Source organism: Hordeum vulgare, chromosome 3H (genome assembly GCF_904849725.1).
Source record: "Hordeum vulgare subsp. vulgare chromosome 3H, MorexV3_pseudomolecules_assembly, whole genome shotgun sequence".
In the NCBI taxonomy this organism is placed as follows: Eukaryota; Viridiplantae; Streptophyta; class Magnoliopsida; order Poales; family Poaceae; genus Hordeum; species Hordeum vulgare.
The window spans coordinates 504,270,731-504,289,802 of NC_058520.1; the positions used below are offsets into that span (position 1 = coordinate 504,270,731).

Consider the following 19,072-nt stretch of genomic DNA (forward strand, 5'->3'; position numbering starts at 1 on the left):
CTCCTCCACCTCAAATTTCGGCCAAACCTTGAGGGTTTGAGGCTGCCTCCTCCCCTCCCTCCCTCCTATATATACTGAGGTATTAGGGCTGATTTGAGACAACTTTGCCACGGCAGCCCGACCACATACCTCCACGGTTTTTCCTCTAGATCGCGTTTCTGCGGAGCTCGGGCTGAGCCCTGCTGAGATTAGATCACCACCAACCCCCGGAGCGCCGTCACGCTGCCGTAGAACTCATCTACCTCTCCGTCTCTCTTGCTGGATCAAGAAGGACAAGATCATCGTCGAGCTGTACGTGTGCTGAACGCGGAGGTGCCGTCCGTTCGGCACTAGATCGGAGCGGATCGTGGGACGGATCGCGGGACGGTTCGTGAGACGGTTCGCTGGGCGGATCGAGGGACGTGAGGACGTTCCACTACATCAACCGCGTTTCTTAACGCTTCTGCTGTGCGATCTACAAGGGTACGTAGATCGGAAATCCCCTCTCGTAGATGGACATCACCATGATAGGTCTTCGTGCGCGTAGGAAATTTTTTGTTTCCCACGCGACGTTCCCCAACAAAAGGCGTCCGGCGAGCGCGTCCGCGCGATGTCCGTTTTCCCCCAAATTCTACGCAAGTTTTGGCCGGGGATGTGGGTCAAAAACGGACGAAATCCGAACATTTGTCCGTTTGGGTCCGCGCGTTGGACCGCGATATTCGTCCGTTTTACCCCAGGACGGGACCGGACAGGATGGGGTCGCGTGGTGGAGTTGGCCTTACAGTTATGACAGATTCAGCGGTAAATCGTAGACTATCTTTGGTTTTAAGGATTTTCGGATGAATTGTAAGGAATCAAGTTCTGCATTTAAATTCGTAGGAGATATATGTGCGATGATTCAATTCGAAGTTGAATGTAGTACTCCTGTAATTCATTATCCAACAGGACTTGCATATTCTAACTAATCTTACTACTACTTTGTCCTCACTAGATTAAATAAAAACAAATACAAGGCATCAACCAAACATAATCTGATGAAACAACAAATCTACTGGCCGATGACCTGGGTTAGCATAACGCCATATGCTGCAGGGAACAATATCCATGTGGACTAAGGATCACTAGCAAGGGGGTCGATTGATCATGCTACTGCTACAAAAGAGCAGCTTGATGGCGAAATACACCTATGCCCAAGCTAGCATCAATGACAGTAGCAAACTCAACGCGGCCCATACCGTTATTTCCTTCTTATCTCCGCGACTTCTGGTGCCCGAGAACCTGAAACAGCAAACAAGACGAAAGATTTCGAATTTCAGAAAGTGGTTCAAACTAGGCCAGTATGATTGTTTCACTAGCGTGAGTGATGAAGTTATTTACCCTGGCTGCGATGAATTTATTGCCAAACCGAAGCCGAAAGGGAAGAGCGGATCATAGTGTGGGTCTCCAAAATTCATGGGCAGCTGGTCTACAGACTTGAACCAAGTGCGCGAAAGCTTTCCGGTGAAGCTGTAGTCCCCAAATAGGACATCAGCGACACCCTGCCCTTCTGTGCCAGGAAGCCAGGCGGCAACAAGCGCTTCCATCAGGGGAAGATATGGTTCAATGACGACAGGCCGTCCAGAGACGATAACCACCACACATTTAACTGCCGAGCAGACGGTTCGGATCGTGTCTGGACCAGGGTCTAGGATAGTCAGATCAGTGTTATCGCCTACTGTTTCCGCATATGGTGTCTCGCCAACAACAACAATAGCAAAGGAGAAGTCGTTTTTCTTCATGAAGCTGTCATCAGGGTTCTCAGAGTAGACTACGGGTGTTGCATCACCAACGGTGGACTTTATGGCATCAAGGATTGTTGTTCCTGAAAAGAATATTGAATCATGGCCGTCAAAATTATATACAAAAGTCGGTTCAAATATTCCGGAGGGATACTTCAGAATTGACAATTCGAATTCACTAAGCAACCATGTGTTCCAACCCTAAGTAGGGTACAGTTTTGGAAGGCAGGAATCTAAAATATTGAAACTCTGTCTTTAATAAACTCAAAGACCAGAGCAACCAAAGGCATATTAGAAATCACGTACCAGCTGTAATATCTCCACTTCCCCCCATCCATTGAATTGACCATCCACCACACTGGTAGCCTAAATTGCTAGCATGACTTCCAGCTACGAGGATCTTGCTAGCTTTCTTTGGGAGAGGCAGGAATTGTTGATTAGGAGTGTTGCCATTTTTTAATAGAACAAGTGATTTCCTGACAGCTTCTCTAGCCAATTCCCTGTGCTCCTGTTAAATTTAACTACTCGGTTACTTCGTTCTAGGTAGATTTTCACACTTTTTTCATACAAGTAAAAAATACGTTGTAGATCATGAACCTTCTTTCCAAGTTGATCCGCAAAGCTAAGATCAGCTAAAGGGTTGTCGAAGAGGCCCATTGTAAATTTCACTCGAAGGATGCGACTCACGGCATCATCAATTCTGCTCATACTGATGATACTCTTGTTAACAAGAGATGTTGCATCCTCAATGAACTCGGTGTAATTGAAAGGGACCATAACCTGGAATGAATTGAAAGAAAGTTACTGCAGGTCCAACGTTTGTCTAGATTATTCGATTAAAGATCAGAGTTGTTGCTGCTCAGTAAGTATTAACCACTTCATGTTGCAGTACCACAATACAGATAGTACCTCTAAGCAGCTGATATTACGCGGTTAAGGTTGGCAATCAACGTTGAATACAAAGAATCAGGCTTCATTTAGGTGATCTTGGGTTGTGACCTTAGATGCAAGAAATGGAGTCGAACTAATTATGCGAACGAATTCAGATCAAAAGTAGAGGGGTATGTTATGGGCACTTCTCCGTCTGGACTCTGGAACCAAATACATTTTTAACAAGAAACAAGCGAACATATTTTCTGTAGCTAGCAAAATAATAATAAGCAAGTGTGTTCTCAAAAAAACATACCATATCAATACCAGCATTTATTCCAGCTTGCACAGAGTAAGTATAGTTTGCACCAGCTGGTGAGGTTATCCGGTCTATTCCTAGCCAGTCAGATATCACAAAACCCTGCATTCAGTCGCCATTCTGAAGTCAGTTTACGACAACAGCTGAGGAATGTTAAATAAATTGCAGATTAGCACTAACTCTGAAGCGCAGTTTGGATTTCAAGTAGCCAGTAACTAGATCATGATTGGCATGCATTTTTGCGCCATTAACGCTTGAATATGAAACCATAACAGTAGCGACACCCTTGATAATGGAGTCATAATATGGTGGCATGTGAATGCCTAGCAGTCCGTGCTCGTCAATGATCGTGTTGTTCTCATTGATTCCATTATGAGTTCCACCATCACCAACGAAGTGTTTAGCACAAGCAGCAACTTTATTCCTGTTAGAATCCATAAGCTGATATATAAGATAGAAAGCATTCAAGCTGAAAGACATTGATAATGATTATATCCCTAAACAGTTCTTGAACAATGTAGTAGATATTTCACTGAGCAGGAAATGCTGCTTGCCATAAAAAGTTGCATTACTGACAGAATGTCCATCTAGTTAGATTACCTGTCAGTTCAAAGTACAGTTTCATGCATCAAATGCAGATGCCTACAGATTGGCTCACATCTTATATCTACCATACACATTAACACTGAGAAAAGAATATCCTACTTGGCAACATAAGGAACTCCTTTGGTATGATTCACTGGGATCTCTCCTTGCAGACCAAGGATAATATCTGTCATCTGTTGAACAATCTTATGGTCTTCACTGTAGCTCTCATAGCATCGACCCCATCTTGGATCTCTGCAAACCTATATATACAAGAAGCATTTCCAATCAACATAAATATTAGTGACCAAGAATACACTCATAACTGTTCCACTGCAGATGTAACACCTAATAAACCAAGACAACACCGTATTGTGCTTACTGCAATGCATGGAGCAAAGGTATATGGGATGCCTGTTGCGCGTACTTCAAGAGCAGTTGCTTCACCAATCCTCTTTACTAGGTCAGGATCCCTAATAAACAAAATATATAGAGAGATAATACAGTTATACAATTCCGTTCCAAGATATAGCTACCCATATTTATTTGTTTACCATCTTTCGGTGTTTTTCTGGACAGAATTTATGTTGCTACTTGCCACATGGAGATGAAATGCTCGTTGAACATTTTAGTGAATTTAATTGCAAGGCAAGCAGCCAAGGACTGTCATTTTATTTTCAACAAAACAGCCATTTAGGTAGCCTGTTGCTTCACACACAGCCATGCATTAAATAAAATGTACGTATATTGTTAGAGAGTTGCCTTGTAGCTCCAAGCCCAACGTTGTGAGGGAATATGGTGGCGTTGTAGACGTTGTTATTACCATGAACAGCATCAATCCCATAAATCATAGGAATTCCCAGACGTGTTGCCAAGGCACCTTTCTGGAATTCATTTACCATGTTGACCCACATTGCAGGTGTCGCCTGAGGAGCAGGGACACTCCCACCACCACTTAAGATGCTACCTAGAGAACATCATAAAATATCGGGATTAGAAGTTGAACCGACTCATCGAAGGACGAAAAAAAGGTTGCATAATCACAGCTTGGACATGGCAATGTCACAATGGTGACTCTAGCTATGTGGTGTTGAAGCTTTATGCTGTCATCCTCGAAACAACTACTCTGGATGCAGGATAGCGAACATGTGTGAGCTACCGAACAACAACCTCACACCAAGCCTTTACTGCAGGAGGCTAGGAGCTGTTACAGAAGGTACCTATGAAGTAATTTTTCATGATGTCTGCAGATGCAACCGAACGCTCAATCTGTGTCATCTGGCCAATCTTTTCAGCAAGAGTCATTCTACCAATTAGATCCTTGATTCTGGTATTGACAGGCTGCTTTGGATCCTTGTACTTCATGTGCTCTGCATCTCCCATCCAAGAAAAACAGAGCAGTAGAAGAAGGCATCCCCAAGAAACTTTGGGACATACCATCTCTGAAAATCCCCAAGTGTCTCCTCAGCGTGGTCAACCTGACGGCCCTGAAGAAAATACCTGAGTATGAGTACAGTATATGTAACAGTAGTACTAGTTCATACAGCGTGTTTACAATGTACAGAGGGGTTTTGACATTGCGCGGTGAGAATTAGCAAATTGTTCATTCTCAGCAAGGAAAGAAGAGCTAAATTGATGACATCTTAAAAAACTTGATGATGATTCACTCCGTTGTCAGACGTGTGCTAAAAAAAAAGACCAATTAAACCCAAGTAAACTAGGCTAGGTCGATGGTCCATTGACTCGGCGGGAAAAAAGGCATCAGTGTCGAACACATTCATTCCCTTGGGTCTTTTAATACAAGAGAATGGCCCCGTAAAATAGCCACGACGGATGAATCCGAATTCGCGCCCAACACAACAACTAATCTACAACGGGAGCAGCAGCACCAGCGGGGGGCGGCGGTTAAGTACGTAGAACGATGGTTGGGGGTTTCACCTCAGCTCGGATAAGCGGAGCTGCGGAGGAGGACGGGGATTGATTCGCTTGGCGTGTGCTTCCCGCTGCAAGCCGAGCTCAGCCGCTTTCTACGGACGAGGCCTGGCGAGCCGGTGGGGCGGTGAAGGAGAGAGGAGAGCGGCGGCCGCTGCTCGCCGCTGCGAATGGGGGTGTATCTGGGCTGGGCGAGCGGCGCGGGCTTGGGATTGGATGCCGGAGCACACACGGCGGTCGCTAGGCTGGCAGCCGGGCACTAATGACCATGGGTGGTAATGGTCAGTGGCACTGATGAGTGAATGACAGGGTGGGGTCGCTGGTCGCCCCGAGGACCGGCCCACTCCCCCACGTACGGCGTCGTCGCTTTGGACAGTTCCACTCCTGCCCTTCCTTCTTTTCCTTTTTCTTTCTCTTTTACTCTTTTTCCTTCTTTTTACAGTGCGACCCGCATCATCGTCCGCTATGCTCCTCGGCCCGCTTTTCCTCCCTCTTTTTTTCCTTGGATGAAAGCGCCTCTTGCCACGAAATTAGTCTCCTGCACTGATCACTGAGCCGCCGCACGTATTATTCGCATCGACAAAAGCTGTGCGATCTGTGTTTTCATGTTACACTAGATAAGGGTATGGATTTGAATGTACTCCCTCCGTTACTAAATATAAGTTTTTTTAAAGATTTCACTAGAAGATTATATACGAATGTATATAAATGTATTTTAAAGTCTAGATTCATTCATTTTACTCGGTATGTAAACCTCTAGTAAAAAATTTAAAAAAGATTATATTTAGGAACGGAGGAAGTAGTACTTTTCTATTTTTGGAAGGATGCCACCGTAAGGGTTTGTGCTACTTATGTGTTTGGCAGCTGTAGTAGTCGAGCCTGACTAGCTCAGGTCGGGTTCATATGAGGTTGGTTGAGCAAATGCAGTTTCTAAACCAACATTTGCAACATGTTTGATTGTCTGCATTTAGTTTTCATGCATTAGGAAATAGTTTATCGCACGGTGATTAGTTTCCGGTATTGTCTGAACTCATACATAAGCACAATGTTTGGTTACAACGGTGCGAGATGTGCTAACCTTGTACCCTATGTGGTGAGATTATCTTACACAAGATCACATCTAGCGCATCAACGCCACAGCGCTGCGATGGCGGCAAACTGCACGATGATGATGAAGTTCTTCACCGCAAGGTGTGGCGCCACCTTAGCAATTACAGCGTTGTGCTTCCACACATAGTTGACGTAAGCTTCTTCTGTTGCCTGCCTAGTCTTAAACCCTCTATAGATGTTGTTGTTGTAAGATGCAACTTATTCACTGCAAGCTTCCCATGAACTGTAAGCATCTGGTGTCTTCCCAACAAACACCGGATACCATTTTTCTTAGCAATGAACAAGAGCAGCAGTTGAAGCAGCAAGGAAAACAACAATCAAGAAGCAAGCAATGGAGCAGAAGTAGTAAGCATGCCTGATCATATGGCATAGCAACTTCTAACCTAGCACTACTATAGTGTCATCCTACCACCACATTCAAAAAAGGGTGTCATCCTACCACTGCAAGTTCACAATCATCATGAGGGGTTAGTATATACCACCTCAACAAAATATACAGACCATCAAACAGTTTTCAAGCCCTAGCTACACAAAATATATGACGTCATCGCAGTCGCCATCTCCATCGGCATCCAGGATCATGCACACGGTAACCAGTAGCAAGCTCTAGTAATAGTGCTTGCCCAACCAGCTCTTGAGCCAAAGCACCATGTGCGCGTGTGCCATGGCAACAAACCTAACACCCTGGACCTTGTTGTCCACCAGGTGGCTCAGAGCTTCCATGAGAGCCTCATCTCTGAAGCCACCTTGCTCCATGACAGTGTTGTACAGGTCGGGGTGGACGCCAAGGAACTTGCTCTCCCTAATGGTGGTTGTAGGGGAACGTCGCATGGGAAACAAAAAATTTCCTACGCACACGAAGACCTATCATGGTGATGTCCATCTACGAGAGGGGATGAGTGATCTACGTACCCTTGTAGATCGTACAGCAGAAGCGTTAGTGAACGCGGTTGATTTAGTGGAACGTCCTCACGTCCCTCGATCCGCCCCGCGAACAATCCCGCGATCAGTCCCACGATCTAGTACCGAACGGACGGCACCTCCGCGTTCAGCACACGTACAGCTCGACGATGATCTCGGCCTTCTTGATCCAGCAAGAGAGACGGCGAGGTAGAAGAGTTCTCCGGCAGCGTGACGGCGCTCCGGAGGTTGGTGATGACCTTGTCTCAGCAGGGCTCCGCCCGAGCTCCGCAGAAACGCGATCTAGAGGAAAAACCATGGAGGTATGTGGTCGGGCTGCCGTGGAAAAGTCGTCTCAAATCAGCCCTAAAACCTCCGTATATATAGGTGGGAGGGAGGGGACCTTGCCTTGGGGCTCAAGGAGCCCCAAGGGGGTCGGCCGAGTCCAAGGGGGAAGGCTCCCCCCCCCCAAACCGAGTTGGACTTGGTTTGGTGGGTGGGAGTCCTTCCTTCCCTTCCCACATCCTCTTTTTTTTCTTTTCTCTTTGATTTTCTTTCCTAGGCGCATAGGGCCCTTTTGGGCTGTCCCACCAGCCCACTAAGGGCTGGTGTGCCACCCTCAAGGCCTATGGGCTTCCCCAGGGTGGGTTGCCCCCCCCCCCCGGTGAACTCCCGGAACCCATTCGTCATTCCCGGTACATTCCCGGTAACTCCGAAAACCTTCCGGTAATCAAATGAGGTCATCCTATATATCAATCTTCGTTTCCGGACCATTCCGGAAACCCTCGTGACGTCCGTGATCTCATCCGGGACTCCGAACAACAATCGGTAACCAACCATATAACTCAAATACGCATAAAACAACGTCGAACCTTAAGTGTGCAGACCCTGCGGGTTCGAGAACTATGTAGACATGACCCGAGAGACTCCTCGGTCAATATCCAATAGCGGGACCTGGATGCCCATATTGGATCCTACATATTCTACGAAGATCTTATCGTTTGAACCTCAGTGCCAAGGATTCATATAATCCCTTATGTCATTCCCTTTGTCCTTCGGTATGTTACTTGCCCGAGATTCGATCGTCAGTATCCGCATACCTATTTCAATCTCGTTTACCGGCAAGTCTCTTTACTCGTTCCGTAATACAAGATCCCGCAACTTACACTAAGTTACATTGCTTGCAAGGCTTGTGTGTGATGTTGTATTACCGAGTGGGCGCCGAGATACCTCTCCGTCACACGGAGTGACAAATCCCAGTCTTGATCCATACTAACTCAACTAACACCTTCGGAGATACCTGTAGAGCATCTTTATAGTCACCCAGTTACGTTGCGACGTTTGATACACACAAAGCATTCCTCCGGTGTCAGTGAGTTATATGATCTCATGGTCATAGGAATAAATACTTGACACGCAGAAAACAGTAGCAACAAAATGACACGATCAACATGCTACGTCTATTAGTTTGGGTCTAGTCCATCACGTGATTCTCCTAATGACATGATCCAGTTATCAAGCAACAACACTTTGTTCATAATCAGAAGACACTGACTATCTTTGATCAACTGGCTAGCCAACTAGAGGCTTGCTAGGGATGGTGTTTTGTCTATGTATCCACACATGTAAATGAGTCTTCATTCAATACAATTATAGCATGGATAATAAACGATTATCTTGATACAGGAATTATAATAATAACTATATTTATTATTGCCTCTAGGGCATAATTCCAACAGTCTCCCACTTGCACTAGAGTCAATAATCTAGCCCTCACATCATCATGTGAATTACATTGTAATAAATCTAACACCCATACAGTTCTGGTGTTGATCATGCTTTGGTCGTGGAAGAGGTTTAGTCAGCGGGTCTGCTACATTCAGATCCGTGTGCACTTTGCATATATTTACGTCCTCTCCCTCGACGTAGTTGCGGATGAGGTTGAAGCGTCGTTCGATGTGTCTGGACTTCTTGTGAAACCGTGGTTCCTTTGCTAAGGCAATGGCACCCGTGTTGTCACAGAACAAGGTTATTGGATTCAGTGCGCTTGGCACCACTCCAAGATCCGTCATGAACTGCTTCATCCAGACACCCTCCTTAGCCGCCTCCGAGGCAGCCATGTACTCCGCTTCACATGTAGAATCTGCTACGACGCTTTGCTTGGAACTGCACCAGCTTACCGCACCCCCATTAAGAATAAATACGTATCCGGTTTGCGACTTAGAGTCGTCCGGATCTGTGTCGAAGCTTGCATCGACGTAACCTTTTACAGCAAGCTCTTCGTCACCTCCATACACGAGAAACATCTCCTTAGTCCTTTTCAGGTACTTCAGGATATTCTTGACCGCTGTCCAGTGATCCACTCCTGGATTACTCTGGAACCTACCTGCCATACTTATAGCCAGGCTAACATCCGGTCTAGTGCACAACATTGCATACATGATAGAACCTATGGCTGAAGCATAGGGGACGGAGCGCATATGCTCTCTATCTTCATCAGTTGCTGGGCACTGAGTCTTACTCAATCTCGTACCTTGTAAAACTGGCAAGAACCCTTTCTTGGACTGTTCCATTTTGAACCTCTTCAAAACTTTATCAAGGTATGTGCTTTGTGAAAGTCCTATCAGGCGTTTTGATCTATCCCTATAGATCTTAATGCCTAGAATGTAAGCAGCTTCTCCTAGGTCCTTCATAGAGAAACTCTTATTCAAGTAATCCTTTATGCTCTCTAAAAACTCCACGTTGTTTCCAATCAGCAATATGTCATCCACATATAATATTAGAAACGCCACAGAGCTCCCACTCACTTTCTTGTAAATACAAGATTCTCCAACCACTTGTATAAACCCAAATGTTTTGATCACCTCATCAAAGCGTTTGTTCCAACTCCGAGATGCTTGCACCAGTCCATAAATGGATCGCTGGAGCTTGCACACCTTGTTAGCATTCTTAGGATCGACAAAACCTTCGGGTTGTATCATATACAACTCTTCCTTAAGGAAACCGTTAAGGAACGCCGTTTTGACATCCATCTGCCAGATTTCATAATCGAAAAATGCAGCTATTGCTAACATGATTCTGACAGACTTAAGCATCGCTACGGGTGAGAATGTCTCATCGTAGTCAACTCCTTGAACTTGTGAAAAACCCTTTGCCACAAGTCGAGCTTTATAAACGGTCACATTGCCGCCAGCGTCCGTCTTCCTCTTAAAGATCCATTTGTTCTGAATAGCCTTGCGGCCCTCAGGTAGTACCTCCAAAGTCCATACTTTGTTCTCATGCATGGATCCTATCTCGGACTTCATGGCTTCTAGCCATTTGTTGGAATCTGGGCCCACCATTGCTTCTTCATAATTTGCAGGTTCATTGTTGTCTAACAGCATGATTGATAAGACGGGATTACCGTACCACTCTGGAGCAGCACGTGGTCTCATCGACCTGCGTGGTTCGACAGAAACTTGAACCGGAGTTTCATGATCATCATCATTAACTTCCTCCTCAACCGGCGTCGCAACGACAGAGGTTTCCCCTTGCCCTGCGCCACCATCCAGAGGGATGAGAGGTTCGACAACCTCGTCAAGTTCTATCTTCCTCCCACTCAATTCTCTCGAGAGAAACTCCTTCTCGAGAAAATCTCCATTTTTAGCAACAAACACTTTGCCCTCGGATTTGAGATAGAAGGTGTACCCAACTGTCTATTTTGGGTAACCAATGAAGACGCACTTTTCCGCTTTGGGTTCCAGCTTTTCAGGCTGAAGCTTTTTGACATAAGCATCACATCCCCAAACTTTAAGAAACGACAACTTTGGCCTTTTGCCATACCACAGTTCGTATGGTGTCGTCTCAACGGATTTTGATGGTGCCCTATTTAAAGTGAATGCAGCTGTTTCCAATGCATAACCCCAAAACGATAACGGCAAATCGGTAAGAGACATCATAGATCGCACCATCTCTAATAAAGTACGATTACGACGTTCGGACACACCATTACGCTGTGGTGTTCCAGGCGGTGTTAACTGTGAAACAATTCCACATTGTCTTAAGTGAGCACCAAACTCGAAACTCAGATATTCACCCCCACGATCAGACCGTAGGAACTTGATCTTCTTGTTACGATGATTTTCAACTTCACTCTGAAATTGCTTGAACTTTTCAAATGTTTCAGACTTGTGCTTCATCAAGTAGACATAACCATATCTACTCAAATCGTCAGTGAAGGAAAGAAAATAACGATATCCACCGCGTGCCTCCACGCTCATCGGACCACACACATCGGTATGTATGATTTCCAACAAGTCACTTGCACGCTCCATTGTTCCGGAGAACGGAGTCTTAGTCATCTTGCTCATGAGGCATGGTTCGCACACGTCAAGTGAATCAAAGTCAAGTGACTCCAGAAGTCCATCAGCATGGAGTTTCTTCATGCGCTTTACACCAATATGACCTAAGCGGCAGTGCCACAAAAATATGGCGCTATCACAGTTAACTCTAACTCTTTTGGTCTCAATGTTATGTATATGCGTATCGCTATCAAGATTCAATATGAACAATCCTCTCACATTAGGTGCATGACCATAAAAGATGTTACTCATAGAAATAGAACAACCATTATTCTCTGACTTAAAAGAGTAACCGTCTCGCAATAAACAAGATCCAGATATAATGTGCATGCTCAACGCAGGCACTAAATAACAATGATTTAAGTTCATAACTAATCCTGATGGTAACTGAAGTGAAACTGTGCCGACGGCGATTGCATCAACTTTGGAACCATTTCCTACGTGCATCGTCACTTCATCCTTTGCCAGCCTTCGTCTATTCCGCAGTTCCTGTTTCGAGTTGCAAATATGAGCAACAGAACCGGTATCGAATACCCAGGCACTACTACGAGAGCCGGTTAAGTACACATCAATAACATGTATATCAAATATACCTGATTTTTCTTTGGCCGCCTTCTTATCTGCCAGATACTTGGGGCAATTGCGCTTCTAGTGACCCATACCCTTGCAATAGTAACACTCCATTTCAGGCTTAGGTCCAGCTTTGGGTTTCTTCGTCGGATTGGCAACAGGCTTGCCGCTCTTCTTTGAATTACCCTTCTTGCCTTTGCCGTTTCTCTTGAAACTAGTGGTCTTATTCACCATCAACACTTGATGCTCTTTACGGAGTTCAGACTCTGCGACTTTCAGCATCGCAAACAACTCGCCGGGAGACTTTTTCATCCCTTGCATGTTGTAGTTCAACACAAAGCCTTTATAGCTTGGCGGCAGTGATTGAAGGATTCTGTCAGTGATAGCCTCTTGCGGGAGTTCAATACCCAGCTCAGCTAGATGGTTTGAGTACCCAGACATTTTGAGCACATGTTCACTTACAGACGAGTTCTCCTCCATCTTGCAAGCATAGAATTTATCGGAGGTCTCATACCTCTCGATCCGGGCATTCTTCTGAAAGATAAACTTCAACTCCTGGAACATCTCGAATGCTCCATGACGCTCAAAGCGACGTTGAAGTCCCGGTTCTAAGCCATACAAGACTGCACATTGAACTATTGAGTAGTCCTCCTTACGTGCCAACCAAGCGTTCTTAACATCCTGATCAGCCGTAGCGGGTGGTTCATCTCCTAGCGCAGCATTAAGGACATAATCCTTCTTCCCAGCTTGTAAGATTAGCTTAAGATTACGAGCCCAGTCTACAAAGTTGCTTCCATCATCTTTCAACTTAGCTTTCTCTAGGAACGTATTAAAATTCAGGATGACTGTAGCGTGAGCCATGATCTACAACACAAATATATTCAAAGTGGACTTAGACTATGATCAAGATAATTAGAGTTTAACTTAATCAAATTATTCGCTAAACTCCCACTCAAAAAGTACATCTCTCTAGTCATTTGAGTGGTTCATGATCCACTTACACTAGCTCAAGTCCGATCATCACGTGAGTTGAGTATAGTTTCAGTGGTAAGAATCCCTATGCTAATCATATCATCTATATGATTCATGATCGACCTTTCGGTATCATGTGTTCCGAGGCCATGTCTGCACATGCTAGGCTCGTCAAGCTTAACCCGAGTGTTCCGCGTGCGCAACTGTTTTGCACCCGTTGTATGTGAACGTTGAGTCTATCACACCCGATCATCACGTGGTGTCTCGAAACGACGAACTGTAGCAACGGTGCACAGTCGGGGAGAACACAATTTCGTCTTGAAATTTTAGTGAGAGATCACCTCATAATGTTACCGTCGTTCTAAGCAAAATAAGGTGCATAAAAGGATTAACATCACATGCAATTCATAAGTGACATGATATGGCCATCATCACGTGCTTCTTGATCTCCATCACCAAAGCACCGGCACGATCTTCTTGTCACCGGCGCCACACCATGATCTCCATCAATGTGTTGCCATCGGGGTTGTCATGCTACTCATGCTATTACTACTAAAGCTACATACTAGCAAAATAGTAAACGCATTTGCAAGCACAAACGTTAGTATAAAGACAACCCTATGGCTCCTGCCGGTTGCCGTACCATCGACGTGCAAGTTGATATTTTCTATTACAACATGATCATCTCATACATCCAATATATCACATCACATCGTTTGCCATATCACATCACAAGCATACCCTGCAAAAACAAGTTAGACGTCCTCTAATTTTGTTGTTGCATGTTTTACGTGGTGACCATGGGTATCTAGTAGGATCGCGTCTTACTTACGCAAACACCACAACGGAGATATATGAGTTGCTATTTAACCTCATCCAAGGACCTCCTCGGTCAAATCCGATTCAACTAAAGTTGGAGAAACCGACACTTGTGAGTCATCTTTGAGCAACGGGGTTACTCGTAGCGATGAAACTAGTCTCTCGTAAGCGTACAAGTAATGTCGGTCCAAGCCGCTTCAATCCAACAATACCGCGGAATCAAGAAAAGACTAAGGAGGGCAGCAAAACGCACATCATCGCCCACAAAAACTTTTGTGTTCTACTCGAGAAGACATCTACGCATGAACCTAGCTCATGATGCCACTGTAGGGGAACGTCGCATGGGAAACAAAAAAATTCCTACGCGCACGAAGACCTATCATGGTGATGTCCATCTACGAGAGGGGATGAGTGATCTACGTACCCTTGTAGATCGTACAGCAGAAGCGTTAGTGAACGCGGTTGATGTAGTGGAACGTCCTCACGTCCCTCGATCCGCCCTGCGAACAATCCCGCGATCAGTCCCACGATCTAGTACCGAACGGACGGCACCTCCGCATTCAGCACACGTACAACTCGACGATGATCTCGGCCTTCTTGATCCAGCAAGAGAGACGGAGAGGTAGAAGAGTTCTCCGGCAGCGTGACGGTGCTCCGGAGGTTGGTGATGACCTTGTCTCAGCAGGGCTCCGCCCGAGCTCCGCAGAAACGCGATCTAGAGGAAAAACCGTGGAGGTATGTGGTCGGGCTGCCATGGAAAAGTCGTCTCAAATCAGCCCTAAAACCTCTGTATATATAGGTGGGAGGGAGGGGACCTTGCCTTCGGGCTCAAGGAGCCCCAAGGGGGTCGGCCGAGTCCAAGGGGGAAGGCTCCCCCCCCCAAACCGAGTTGCACTTGGTTTGGTGGGTGGGAGTCCTTCCTTCCCTTCCCACCTCCTCTTTTTTTTCTTTTCTCTTTGATTTTCTTTCCTAGGCGCATAGGGCCCTTTTGGGCTGTCCCACCAGCCCACTAAGGGCTGGTGTGCCACCCTCAAGGCCTATGGGCTTCCCCAGGGTGGGTTGCCCCCCCCCCCGGTGAACTCCCGGAACCCATTCGTCATTCCCGGTACATTCCCGGTAACTCCGAAAACCTTCCGGTAATCAAATGAGGTCATCCTATATATCAATCTTCGTTTCCGGACCATTTCGGAAACCCTCGTGACGTCCGTGATCTCATCCGGGCCTCCGAACAACATTCGGTAACCAACCATATAACTCAAATACGCATAAAACAACGTCGAACCTTAAGTGTGCAGACCCTGCGGGTTCGAGAACTATGTAGACATGACCCGAGAGACTCCGCGGTCAATATCCAATAGCGGGACCTGGATGCCCATATTGGATCCTACATATTCTACGAGGATCTTATCGTTTGAACCTCAGTGCCAAGGATTCATATAATCTCGTATGTCATTCCCTTTGGCCTTCGGTATGTTACTTGCCCGAGATTCGATCGTCAGTATCCGCATACCTATTTCAATCTCGTTTACCAGCAAGTCTCTTTACTCGTTCCATAATACAAGATCCCGCAACTTACACTAAGTTACATTGCTTGCAAGGCTTGTGTGTGATGTTGTATTACCGAGTGGGCCCCGAGATACCTCTCCGTCACACGGAGTGACAAATCCCAGTCTTGATCCATACTAACTCAACTAACACCTTCGGAGATACCTGTAGAGCATCTTTATAGTCACCCAGTTACGTTGCGACGTTTGATACACACAAAGCATTCCTCCGGTGTCAGTGAGTTATATGATCTCATGGTCATAGGAATAAATACTTGACACGCAGAAAACAGTAGCAACAAAATGACACGATCAACATGCTACGTCTATTAGTTTGGGTCTAGTCCATCACGTGAATCTCCTAATGACGTGATCCAGTTATCAAGCAACAACACTTTGTTCATAATCAGAAGACACTGACTATCTTTGATCAACTGGCTAGCCAACTAGAGGCTTGCTAGGGACGGTGTTTTGTCTATGTATCCACACATGTAAATGAGTCTTCATTCAATAAAATTATAGCATGGATAATAAACGATTATCTTGATACAGGAATTATAATAATAACTATATTTATTATTGCCTCTAGGGCATAATTCCAACAGTGGTTGCCACCTCCTTCACGGCTTCAGTCATGTTGGTGAAGACACTGATCTCCTCCTTCATGAGGCCACCCATCTTCCTCTCCCTCTCGACCACAAGGACATGCTCAAATGTCTTGTCAGGTCCATCAAGGAATGTCTCTACGTCCGGGGTGCTCGGGATGCTTGGCGGTTGCCAGGCCGAATAGAACCGAGAGCCTCACGAGAGCCCATGGCATGCTTGTAGGTTGCCAAGCCAAAGGAGAAGGTGTGTTGCATCTGGTTATAGTTCTGGATGGGTGTGTTGAGGAACTCGACATCCTTGGGTTGGTCCTAAGATAGAAGCACAAGTGTTGTTAATTGCTAGAAGACAATGATTGACAGTGTGCAAAACAAGGGGACACTGAGCTAACTGTGACATGGCCGGTGTAGTGCTTTGCCTCCAAAACAATAGAGCAAGTGCTCTGATCCCAGGAGGCGCCACTAAGGTCTCTAAGATTTGACACTTGGATCCATCGAGCTGTCCACTTCCCCAGGTGGTTGCACACCTGGGTGGCGATCACCTCCTAGCCAGATAACTCGAACACCTACTTCACAACAGTGCTCAAGTGCACCTCCTTGAAGCCCTTGTCATTCCTAACCCCACTAGATATGAGCTCGCACATCTTGTTCAGCACAAATGTGGACATGAATGGCTGCCACTTCATGTATTCCCTCTACCATCCTTCTTGGCCTTCGGTGCAGCGACAACAGAAGTGGAAGTTGGCTCAACGAGCACATCTAGCACAAAGATAGAAGCGCCTTTGGTAAGCGGAATTTGGTAAGGGGAAAATTATATTACATGCTGAAATTTACTATCACTTCTCACTATGGAAAGTGATCCTTTGAGGTTTTTTGGGGGGTATCTTCACCTCGACCAGAAATAGAAAGAGTTATTCCTCAACCTACTGAACCTACTAAAAATATTTATTATGAAATTCCTTTCGGTATGATAGAGAATCTGCTAGCTAATCCTTATGCAAGAGATGGAACAAACATCCCGATATGCACCTAATCTATGTGGATGAAGTTTGTGGATTATTTAAGCTTGCAGTTTTATCCGGAGATGAAGTCAAGAAGAAGGTTTCCCTTTATATTTGGGGGGTAAAGCATTGACATGGTATAGGCTATGTGATGATACACGATCTTGGAACTGGAATTGATTGCAAATGGAGTTTCACCAAAAAAAAATCTTATGCATCGTTTTCGTCGTGACCGGAATTATATCTATAATTTTTGGCCTCGTGAAGGAGAAAGTATCACTCTAGCTTGAGGGAGTTTTAATTCAATGTTATATTCTTGGCCCAATCATGATCTCCCTAGAGAAATTATTATTCAGAATTTTTCTGCTCGGCTTTCTCGTAATGATCAAACCATGCTCGATACTTCTTGTTCTAGTTCTTTTATGAAGAAGACTATTGAATTCAGGTGGGATCTTTTGGAAAGAACTGAACGCAACTCTAAAGATTGGGAACTCGACGAAGGTAAAGATCAGGTATAAAACTTGAGTTTGATTGTGTTAAATCTTTTATGAATATCAATGCTTTCAATGATTTTAGCACTAAATATGGACTTGACTGTGAGATAGTAGCCTCATTCTGTGAAACCTTTGCTGCTCATGTTGATCTCCCTAAAGAGAAACAGTTTAAATATCATCCACCTATTAAAGAAAAATCTGAAGAACCAATTAAAGTTGAGGATGAAACTATCATTTACTATTGAGAAACCACCTTTCCCTGTTAGGATAAAGGAACATGTTAAAGCTTCAACCATGGTTAACAAAAGCTATGTTAGAACAACCAAACCCTCTGAGCAAATCAAGGTAGAACCTAGTACTGCAGTAGTTAAAGATCTCTTGGTCGATAATACTGATGGGCATGTTATTTATTTCTGTAATGAAGCTGCTAGGATTGCGAAACCTGATGCTAAAGATAAGAATAGACCTATTGTTCGCACGTGTGTCGTCTCAGTAAAAATAGGAGATCATTGCTATCATGGTTTATGTGATGTGGGTGCCAGTGTTAGTCTTATTCCTTTCACCTTATCTCAAGAAATTATGCATGAGATAGCACCCGCTGAAATAGAAGACATATATGTTACTATTAAACTGTCTAATAGAGACACCATCACACCACTTGGTGTTGTTAGAGATGTTGAAGTCTTGTGTGTGGAAAAGTAAAATACCCTACTGATTTCCTAGTACTTGGCTCACCACAAGATGATTTTTGTCCCATAACATTTGGTAGACCCCTTTTGAACACTGTCAATGCTCAAATAGATTGCAAAAAGGAAACCGTCAGTGTTAATTTTGATGGTATGTCCCATGAGTTTCATTTCTCCAAGTTTAGTAAGCAACCCCATGATAAAAATTGCCTAGTAAAGATGAAGTAATTAGCCTTGCTTCTATTGCCATTCCTCCTATTCGTATATTAGAACAATATTTGCTAGACTATGAAAATGATATGCATATGCGTGAAAGAAATAAATTAGATAATATGTTCTATGAGCAAAAGCCTATCCTTAAACACAACTTGCATGTTGAAACTTTAGGAGGTCCTCGTCCACCCAAGGGTGGTCCTGTGTTTGAATTAAAGCAATTATCTGACACTTTGAAATATGCTTATCTTGATGAAAAGAAGATATATCATGTTATTATCAGTGCTAAGCTTACAGAGCATGAAGAAGAAAGATTCTTAAAAACTTTAAGGAAGCAATGAGCTGCTATTGGGTATAC

At 44.8% G+C, this 19,072-nt stretch overlaps 1 protein-coding gene across 1 annotated transcript; it reads right to left on the minus strand.

The window, feature by feature from the left end:
- Nucleotides 1-876: 876 nt before the first annotated feature.
- On the minus strand, nucleotides 877-5,725 carry LOC123444526 (beta-glucosidase BoGH3B-like). Its single transcript, XM_045121266.1, has 11 exons — nucleotides 5,470-5,725; nucleotides 4,752-5,018; nucleotides 4,294-4,498; nucleotides 3,914-4,004; nucleotides 3,652-3,794; nucleotides 3,127-3,370; nucleotides 2,944-3,048; nucleotides 2,355-2,537; nucleotides 2,064-2,265; nucleotides 1,357-1,840; nucleotides 877-1,257 (listed from the first exon to the last, which is right to left on the minus strand). The coding sequence occupies exons 2-11, from the start codon at nucleotides 4,969-4,971 to the stop codon at nucleotides 1,164-1,166; spliced, it is 1,971 nt and encodes a 656-aa protein (XP_044977201.1). The 5' UTR covers nucleotides 4,972-5,018; nucleotides 5,470-5,725; the 3' UTR covers nucleotides 877-1,163.
- Between the last annotated feature and the right edge of the window lie 13,347 nt (nucleotides 5,726-19,072).

What these genes read in the sequence shown, in the direction of transcription:
- LOC123444526 (XM_045121266.1), bottom strand. Translation starts at nt 4,971, where the DNA reads ATGGTATGTCCCAAAGTTTCTTGGGGATGCCTTCTTCTACTGCTCTGT. An exon ending in AATCCAAACTGCGCTTCAGA is followed by an intron (nt 3,049 to 3,126) that starts GTTAGTGCTAAT and finishes GACTGAATGCAG; the next exon opens with GGTTTTGTGATATCTGACTG. An exon ending in ATAAATTCATCGCAGCCAGG is followed by an intron (nt 1,258 to 1,356) that starts GTAAATAACTTC and finishes TTGCTGTTTCAG; the next exon opens with GTTCTCGGGCACCAGAAGTC.